General features: G+C 39.3%; 2 protein-coding genes across 2 annotated transcripts; both read left to right on the top strand.

The window, feature by feature from the left end:
- Positions 1 to 164: 164 nt before the first annotated feature.
- On the top strand, positions 165 to 1,022 carry LOC104226508 (uncharacterized). Its single transcript, XM_070161638.1, has one exon. The coding sequence runs from the start codon at positions 165 to 167 to the stop codon at positions 1,020 to 1,022; it is 858 nt and encodes a 285-aa protein (XP_070017739.1).
- Positions 1,023 to 8,755: 7,733 nt separating this feature from the next.
- LOC138881416 (uncharacterized) lies at positions 8,756 to 9,136 on the top strand. Its single transcript, XM_070161639.1, has one exon. The coding sequence runs from the start codon at positions 8,756 to 8,758 to the stop codon at positions 9,134 to 9,136; it is 381 nt and encodes a 126-aa protein (XP_070017740.1).
- Positions 9,137 to 10,546: the final 1,410 nt, after the last annotated feature.

The following is a 10,546-nucleotide window of genomic DNA, read 5'->3' on the forward strand; positions in this document are numbered from 1 at the left end:
AGCACTCGTCCTAAGGGGGCACTATCAAGTGATACGGTGGTGAACCCGCATGGTGGGAATAACACGGGACATGCCATGGCCGTGACTACAAGGAGTGAAAAGGGTGGGGATGCAACCACCTCAAGTCAAAAAAATTGTGGATGATGAACAATTGGTACAAGAATATGGGATGCAAAAGCAATAAAGTGCAAGCAAATGATGAAGTGAGAATTGATATTAATGACAATGTGGAAGAGACTCAAGAAGAAGTGAACACATCTAGGGAGAACATTATTGACATACCGGAATGTGTAGTGCCAAAGGCTAAGGCACCAATGCCAAGGCCTCAACCTCCATTTCCTCAAAGGATTGCCAAGAAAAATGGTGAGAACCAATTTAAAAAGTTCATTGATATGATGAAGAGTTTGTCTATTAATGTGTCGTTGGTTCAGGCCTTGCAACAAATGTCGGGATATGAAAAGTTCATGAAGGACTTTGTGACAAAGAAGAGGTTAATGAATTGTGAGACTATAAATAGTACACATCAAGTGAGTGCAATTGTGCACTCAATGGCTCCTAAATTGGAAGATCTGGGCGCTTTCACAATCCCATGTACAATTGGAAGTGTCGACTTTGCCAAAGCTTTATGTGATCTTGGGGCGAGAATCAACTTGATGCCCTATTCGGTGTTCAAAACCTTGGGAATTGGGCAACCAAGACCCACATCCATGAGGTTACAAATGGCGGATCGTACAATGAAGAGACATTTAGGTATTATTGATGATGTGTTAGTTCATGTTGACAAGTTCATCCTCCCAGCGGACTTTGTGGATCTTGATTGTGAAGTGGACTATGAGGTGCCTATTATCTTGGGTAGAGCTTTACTTGCTATGGGGAAGGATCTTGTTGATGTGGAAGCCGGTGAGCTCACCTTTCGGGTGGGTGATGGAAAGATGGTATTCCATATGTGCAAATCTATGAGGCAACCGAATAGCAATGAAATTTGTTCGTTCGTAGATTTAGTTACCGATATGATTATATGATGCTAGTTCCACAATGAATATTGATCATAATTTGGAAGTCGTTTTTCTCAACCTTGATAAAGATGAGGAGAAAGAAGGCTATGTGGAATGTGTGAATGCATTACAAGGAATAGGGTCGTACACTTATGAACCCCGCAAGTTATCCTTGGATCTTGAAAACCATAAGACTCCTCTGATGTTTTAGACTTCAATACCACACAAGAGTAGGGGGAGTGATTTGTGTGGTACCCAATTTTCTCTTAGCTTGATTATAAAAGGACCTGGTTCTTCTATGTGTTCCAACTACTACTGTTGCGGAATAATAAGTACATAAAATAAAGAGCACAGATATTTTTACGGGGAAAACACCTGGCTCAAAAGGTGAAAAAACCACAACCTACCTTCCAGTAGAATTTTCCCAAACTCTCTACTAAAATCACTGAGCCAAAAACTGCATTTACAAAAATTCTTTTGTAAACTTAGGATTAACTTTAATCCCGTTGTGGCACACAGCCTCAACTGTTGTGACAACTTCAAGTTAACTCTAACTTGAAAACTCTAAGTACCTAATATAATTGCTTCTATAAAAGCTAAAAGGTACAATGTAAAATCACCTACTACAATTGAACTAGAGTAAAAGATAGACACTTGGAACTGGTTCTTCTATCTGGTTCAAGTAGCTTTAGGATTGCACGCTTGAAAAACACATAAATTGCTTGCAAAATTGCCTTGCTATTTTGCTCTCAATTCACATTTAACTTCTGCTTATGTGCACTGCCTGTAAAAGAGAAAAACATTGATATTTAAGGGGTTAGTAATTAGAGATTGACTAGGATACAGATGCTACTCTTTCACGGTTGAAGAGTTCTAGTTGATCTCATACTCTAGCTTTATCCTTTTCCTAAACTATGTTCTCTTTCTGTAAGGAGTCTTTCTCCTTATCCAATATGCAACCTTTTCGATCGTGATCAGGAGATATTACTTCTAGTAAATTAGATTTATCTCCTTCACGTGCATCTCACATGTTTGGGTTGGTCATGACTGTGCTTCATAGGATGGACCTGGTCCATGTTTGAGTTCTTTTGTCAGTCTTCAAAACTTCACATTTACTTGGACCCATTTAGTACCAATTACTGATCTGTCCTTGGGTCTTGGAACTAGATGCCAAACTTGACTTCTCTCAAACTGATTGAGTTCATCTTGCATTGCATTTACCTAATCTGCATCCTGCAAAGCCTCAACAACATTTTTAGGTTCAATAAGAGATAAAAATACATCAAAAGCACACATATTCTTTAATTATGATCTAGTTTTAACTTCAGATGTTGGATCAGTAATTATGTTCTCAATGGGATAAGAACTTTGATACTTGTAAGGTTTCACAACCAACTGGTTTCTGTTTGATATTTCTCTCATGTTCTGTTGCTGAGGAACAGGCTCATGGACAGGTTCCATTAGGGGATTGGTTTTAGTTCTTCTTTGTTCAGTTCCCTCTGTCAGGTTGCCCTGGATGGAAGAACCTGTTCCATCACTTGTTTTTTCTTTTGGTGCATCTTCAGCTTGAGTTGTGACTTCACTCAATTCTTTTACCAGCCCAATAGCTTCATCTTCATGTTCATGTCTCTCAGAAAGAATGTTAGTTTCATCAAAAACTACATGTACACTTTCTTCTGCACACAAAGTTCTTTTGTTGTACACTTTATAAGCTTTGCTATGTGAATAATATCCCAAGAATACTCCCTCATCACTTCTGGGATCAAACTTACCTAGGGAATCCTTTCCATTATTGTGCATAAAGCACTTGCATCCAAATGCCCTAAGATGGGATATATTTGGTTTTCTCCCTTTAAGTAACTCATAAGGAGTCTTCTCTACAAGAGGTCTAGTCATACACCTATTAATGATATAACATGCGGTATTTACAGCCTCTACCTAGAAGCTATGGGGCAGTTTACTAGAAAGAAATATAGTCCTAGCCATATCTTCAAAAGTCGTATTCTTTCTTTCAACTACTCCATTTTGTTGAGGAGTCCTAGGGGCAAAGAAATTATGATCTATACCATGCTCATCGCAAAATTCAGCAAACTTAGCATTTTCAAATTCAGTTCCATGATCAGACCTAATTGATGCAAGTTGATTACCTATTTGTTTTTGAGTTTTTCTAACAAAGGTAGTAAACATGTCAAATTCTTCATCCTTATATGTTAAAAACAATACCCAAGTAAACCTAGAGTAATCATCAATAAGTACCATCACATATTTCTTACCACCTCTGCTCAATGTTCTCTTTGAACCATGGAGATCCATATGAACTAGTTCTATCGTCCTGATTGTGCTTACCATTTTCTTGCTTTTAAAAGATAATCTTACCTACTTCCCCCTTGCACAGGTCTCACAAATTTTGTCTTCCTTGAACTTGATGTTAGGTAACCCTATCACCAGGTCCTTGGAGACTGATTTGTTGAGTTGATTCAGACTTGCATGACCAAGTCTTTTGTGCCATAGGAGGGGATCATTGTCCAACATACTCAATCAAGTGAGTTTATTTTCTGAAAGAGTAGACAAATTTCAATATAAATATTGTTAACTCTTTTTCCCTACAAAACAATCTTTTCAGCGGTAAAATTAATCACAAAACATTTGGTAGAGGTGAATGCTACCAGGTTACCTCTGTTACACAATTGTGATACATTGATTAGGCTATATTTCAAGCCATCTATCAAGTAGACATTCTCAATGGAATGTGAGTCGGTCTTACCTACCTTTCCAACCCCAATGATCTCACCTTCCTTCCCATTTCCAAAGGAGACTACCTCCTTTTAGGTCCTCAAGTGAAAGGAACTGGTTCTTACTTCCAGTCATATGCTTTGAGCAGCCACTATCCATATACCATATTTGGCTACTTCCTTTCACTTGGACCTGCAAAACAAAATCAGGGATTAGTCTTAGGAAACCAAACTAGTTTGGGTCCCTTTCTATAGGCAAAGGGGTGAATTAAATTCCTTTTGGCCCATCCAAGCAGCCTATTTTTCTCTTGAACAAAGGTTTTGTTCTTTTGACTAGCCTTTTTTTTTTTGCATTACATTTACTTTTGTAATGACCAGTCTTGCCACAATGTGTGCAGATTTTGTTTTCAGGAACTTTGATGTATTTGCTTTTGGGATCCCACTTAGGTGTTGGGATCCCATAGCTAAGTCCTCTCTTGTTGCTACTGTGGTGCTCGTGTAGCCAAGATAGTGTAGCAGAGGACTTATTCCATTTTCAAGTTCTATCTAGTTCATGTTTCACCTTGCCTAGATCTTCTTTTAGGACTCTTATCTGCTCATCTTTCTTGTACAACTCATCCTTTATTTTTTCCAGATTTTCTTTTAAGGTGAGATGTGTGTGATCAAATTTCTTCTTACCTGTTCCTAATTTCAGTTTTAAATTTTTTGACCTAAGTTCTAAGACATTGGTATCAAGTTCAAGAACCTGGTTTTTCAAATCCATTTTTACTATCACTTTCACTAGCCCTAAATTCCAGATTTTGGCACTTGGATTTTAGGATCACACATTCCCTAGACAGTTGTTCCTTCTCATTGTTTATAACCTTAGACTGATCAGTGAAGTCTAGCAATAATTCAGATAGCCTTTCTTTAGACAAAAATTTAATCTTGTCTTTGAGATGAATAACACTTACCTCTTATTCATCGTCTGATTCTCCAATGGCCATAAGTGCTTGTTCATCTCTAGCTTCATCTTCTGAATCCTTATTTGAGGTCTCTCCCCAAGCAGCAACCATAGCCTTTGTTGATCCTTTGTTCCTTTTGGGTTGAACCTGTTCCTTCTTCCTGTTTCTTCGTTCAGCCCTTTCCTTCTTCCATTCAATTTCCCACTGAGGACAATTCTTGATCATGTGGTCAGCCTTACCATATTTGTAGCAACCCTTGTTTGTTTGTTTTTCAGGAGCCCTTAGTTTGTTGAAGGTTTCCCCTATTGAAGAACCCTTTCCTCTCATTAGGTACTTCTTGAAATCCCTTGTGATCATAGCCATTTCATCATCCTCTAAGTCTGCACTTTTAGCTCTTCTGAGAGGCATGCTTATTTCCTTCTTGGGTGCATCCATCCTCATGGTTTGCCTTCTCACTTCATAGGTAGTGAGATTTCCGATTAGCTCATCCAGCCTGAGAGTAGCAATGTTCTTTGATTCCTGAATAGCCGTGATTTTGCTTTCCTAGGTTACTGGAAAGACCCTTGTCAAGATTTTCTCAACCTTGTCTTCTTCAAGGATAATTCTTCCAAGAGACTTAAGTTTATTTGTTAGTGTTGTGAACCTTGTGTATATCTCTTGGATGGTTTCTCTTTCTTTCATGGTGAAATTCTCATATTGAGAATATAGCAGTGTTCTTCTTGATCTCTTTACTTGAGGAGTTCCTTCATGGGCCACTTGTAGAGTGTCTCATATCTCCTTAGCAGTGGTATAACTTTGAATCCTACTATACTCATCTAGACCTAGTCCACACACAAGTCATTTCTTGGCCGTAGCATTCTTTTCCCATTTCTTCAAATCATCAGCAGTATAGTCCGCTCTTGTCTTTGGCACGTCCACTCTTTCAGCATTCTTCTTTGTAGTAGCCAGGGGACCATCAGTAACTATGTCCTAGATTTCATAGTCTTCTCCTATGATGTGGTCTCTCATCCTATTCTTCCACTAGGAATAGTACTGGCCATTAAAGAGTGGAGCCTAGCAGTCGATTGCTCTTCCTAATTTTTAGGTGGTGTACTCATCTTGATCTGTTCCTAAGGTGTTAGCCTCTTCAAGGATAACCTGCTCTAATACCAATTGATGTTTTAGACTTCAATACCACACAAGAGGGGGGGTAATTTGTGTGGTACCCAATTTTCGCATAACTTGATTATAGAAGGACCTGGTTCTTCTATGTGTTCCAACTACTATTGTTGCGAAATAATAAGTACAGAAAATAAAGAACACAAAGATTTTTATGTGGAAAACACCTGGCTTAAAAGGTGAAAAAACCACGACCTACCTTCCAGTAGGATTTTCCCATACTCTCCACTAAAATCACTGAGCCAAAAACTACATTTACAAAAACTCTTTTTTAAACCTAGGATTAACTCTAATCCCGTTGTGGCACACAACCTCAACTGTTGCGACAAATTCAAGTTGACTGTAACTTGAAAACTCTAAGTACCTAATACAATTGCTTCTATAAAAACTAAAAGGTACAATGTAAAATTACCTACTACATTTGAACTAGAGTAAGAAATAGACACTTGGAACTGGTTCTTCTATCTAGTTCAAGTAGCTTCAGGATTGCACGCTTGAATCACACATAAATTGCTTTCAAAATTGCCTTGCTATTTGCTCTCAATTCACGTTTAACTTCTACTTATGCGCACTGCCTGTAAAGGAGAACAACACTGATGTTTAAGGGGTTAGTAATTAGAGATTGACTAGGATACAAATGCTACTCTTCCATGGTTGAAGAGTTCTAGTTGATCTCATACTCTAACTCTATCCTTTTCCTAAACTGTGTTCTCTTTGTGTAAGGAGTCTTTCTCCTTATCCAATATGCAATCTTTTCGATAATGATCAGGAGATATTACTTCTGATAAGTTAGATTTATCTCCTTCACGTGCATCTCACATGTTTGGGTTGATCACGACTGTGCTTCACAGGATGGACCTGGTCCATGTCTGAGTTCTTTTGTCAGTCTTCAAAACTTCACATTTACTTGGGTTAACATCCTCCAACAAATCCCTCAATCGAGAAACCTCCCATTTTGGAGTTAAAGCCATTGCCTCTGCATCTCAGGTATGAATTCATTGGCCATTGTTCTTCTTTACCGGTTATTCTTTCCTCTTGTTTGACTAAGGTGCAGGTAGACTCCACATTGGCGGTGCTACAAAAGAGAAAGAAAGCTATAGGATGGACGTTGGCGGATATTCAAGGCATGAGTCCCACCTTTTACATGTATAAGATTATTTTGGAGGAGGGTGCTAAACCCTCCGTTGAACATCAAAGGAGGCTAAATGAAGCAATGCAAGAGGTGGTCAAAAAGGAGGTCATAAAGTGATTGGATGTCGGGGTTGTTTACCCCATTTCCGATAGTTCGTGGACTTCTCTAGTGCAATGTGTCCCAAAGAAAGGGGGAATGACTGTGGTTACCAATGACAAGAAAGAGTTGATTCCTACAAGAACAGTGACCGGGTGGAGAGTGTGTATGGACTATCACAAGCTCAACAAAGTCACAAGAAAGTATCATTTCCCACTTCCCTTCCTTGATCAAATGCTTGATAGATTAGCTAGACGTGCTTTCTATTGTTTCCTTGATGGGTATTCGGGCTACAATCAAATTTTTATTTCTCCGAAGGATCAAGAAAATACTACTTTCACATGTCCCTATGGTACTTTTGCATTCTCGCAGATGCCATTTGGGTTATGCAATACACCAGTGACTTCTCAACGGTGTATGATGGCTACTTTCACCGATATGGTTGAGGATATTCTTGAGGTCTTCATGGATGACTTTTCCATGGTTGGGAATTCTTTTGATGATTTCTTGAAAAAATTGGATAAGGTCTTGGCAAGATGTGAAGAAACGAGCTTGATATTGAATTGGGAGAAATATCACTTCATGGTCGAGGAAGGCATTGTCCTTGGCCATAAAATTTCAAAGAATGATATTGAGGTCGATAAGGCCAAAATAGAGGTGAATTCTAAACTACCACCCCCTACATCCGTGAAGGGAGTGAGGAGCTTCTTGGGTCATGCAGGGTTCTATCGCTGATTCATCAAGGATTTTTCTAAAGTGGTAAATCCCTTGTGTAAGCTTTTGGAGAAGGATGCCAAATTCCATTTCAATGAGGATTGCATGAAGGAATTTGAATTGCTCAAGTACAAATTGAATACTACTCCTATTATCACCTCACTAGATTGGAGCTTGCCTTTTGAACTCATGTTTGACACAAGTGATGTGGCGGTTGGAGCAGTTTTGGGAAAACGAATCAACAAAATCTTCCATCTGGTCTACTATGCTAGTAAGACCATGAATGATTCCCAATTCAATTATACGGTGACTGAAAAAGAGCTCCTTGCAATTGTATTTACTATAGAGAAGTTCCACCCATACTTGAGAGGTACACAAGTGATTATCCACACTGATCATGCGGCGCTTCGGTACTTAATGAGCAAGAATGATTCAAAGGTGAGGTTAATGCGGTGGGTGCTTTTATTACAAGAGTTCGATCTAGAGATCCAAGACTACAAAGATAGTGAAAATCAAGTGGTGTACCACTTGTCTCGATTGGAGGAGGAGGGGAGGCCACATGACGGCCTTGAGATCAATGATTCCTTCCTCGACGAGCAGCTTCTAGCAATTTCAATGACTGAGATGCCATGGCTCTCCGATTTAGCAAATTATCTTGTGAGTGTCATTGTACTGAATGAGTTCTCTTCAAACCAAAGGAAGAAGCTCAAACGGGATTGCCTTGACTATTATTGGGATGAACCGTACCTCTTACGAATTTGTACCGATAGTGTGATTCGATGATGTGTGCCGGAGGATGAACAAGTGGATATTTTTTAGGCCTGCCACTCTTCTCCATATGGTGGTCATTATGGTGGAGCTGGAACGACGACAAAATTGTTGAGTTGTGGATTCTATTAGCCTACTCTTTATAAGGATGCTAGTGAGCTTGTCAAGAGTTGTGATGAATGCCAATGAGCAGGGGGAATCTCAAAGAAAAACGAAATGCCCCTCACCATCATCTTGAAGATTTACATTTTCGATGTGTGGGGTATTGATTTCATGGGTCCATTTGTGAGCTCTTACGGAAACACTTACATTCTAGTCGCGGTTGATTATGTGTCTAAATGGGTTAAGGCCGTTTCTTTGCCCAACAATGAAGCGAGAAGTGTGGTGGCATTTTTGAAGAAAAACATCTTTACAAGATTTGGTACTCCAAGGGCTATCATAAGTGATGGGGGTTCGCATTTTTGCAATAAGCTTTTGACACCTTACTCACCAAGTATGGTGTCAATCACTAAGTCTCGACCCCTTATCATCCTCAAGCAAGTGGTCAAGTGGAAGTCTCAAACAGGGAGATCAAGAGTATTTTGTCAAAGACAATGAATTCCAACCAGGCGGATTGGTCAAGAAAACTTGATGATACTTTTTGAGCTTATAGGACGGCTTACAAAACACCGATTGGGATGCCTCCATACCATTTGGTGTTCGGGAAACCATCTTCCGGTGTAACTTGAGCATAAGGTCATGTGGTCTTTGAAGAAGTTGAACCTTGAATGGGATGTTTCCGCCAACTTAAGAGTGACACAATTGAATGAGCTAGATGAATTTCGGTACATGCATATACAAGTTCATCCTTATACAAGGAGAAGATGAAGTACCTCCATGACAAGCACATTCAGAATAAGGAGTTTAAAGAAGGTGATCTTGTGTTATTATTCAATTTTCGATTACAGATGTTTCCGGGAAAGTTGGAGTTAAAATGGAGTGGCCTGTTTGATGTTGTTGGTGTTACACCATTCGGTGCATTGGATTTGACAAATAAGAATGATGAAATGTTTAGAGTCCATGGGCACTGGTTGAAGCACTATCTTGGAAAAGTTGATGATGGCCACATCGTGGCATTCTTCATTTCAAGTGATTGGTAATCTACATCGTGCCGCGGCGTTAAATCAGGCGCTTCTTGGGAGGCAACCCATGTGTCTTTTTTTGTGATGACCCAAAAGGTCATCTCTTGTTTTAGAAGTCGGATCTGTATTCCGAGGCCTTAGAAACCTCATTTTCATTCTCCTCGATTTGCATGCGCAGTCGGGGCGTATATCCGGAAAGCCCTTATGTGAAAAATTTAAAGAAATAATGAATTTTGGCATCAAAGATGATTTTTGTTGACTTCCGTCAATGTTTTGGGTAAACAGACCCGGACCCGCGTTCGTAGTAAAATATGGGACCTGAGGGTATGCCCAGAATCGAATTCCGAGGTCCCTAGCCCGAGAAATGAATTTTTAAAGAAACGTGTTAACTTAAAAATATAATAGTTTATGAAAATTGAATAGTGTTGAAACTTTATGGTATCAGGCCCGTATTTTGGTTCCGGAGCCTGGTACAGGTCTATTATAATATTTAAACCTTATCTGTAAAATTTGGTGAGAAACAGAAGTAAATTGACGTGATTCAGACATTTGGTTGAGAAAATAAGAAGTTTGAACTATCTTGAAAATTTCATGAGTTTTGGTGTTAAATTCGTTGATTAAGATGTTATTTTGGCGATTTGATCTCACGAGCAAGTATGTATGATGTTTTTAGACTTGTGTGCATGCTTGGTTTGGAGCTCCGAGGGCTCGTGTGAGTTTTGGATAGGCCACGGAGTGATTTGAGCCTTAAGGAAATTTGTTGGTGGTACAGATCTGCAGACTTCGCAATTGGGAAGTCAGGCTCGCAAATGCGAGCACCGCAATTGTGAAGAATCATCAAAATTGTGATGATTGGGCTGGGCAGGGTACCTTTGTATTTGCGAAG

This window comes from Nicotiana sylvestris, chromosome 11, assembly GCF_000393655.2.
Source record: "Nicotiana sylvestris chromosome 11, ASM39365v2, whole genome shotgun sequence".
NCBI classification, from domain to species: domain Eukaryota; kingdom Viridiplantae; phylum Streptophyta; class Magnoliopsida; order Solanales; family Solanaceae; genus Nicotiana; species Nicotiana sylvestris.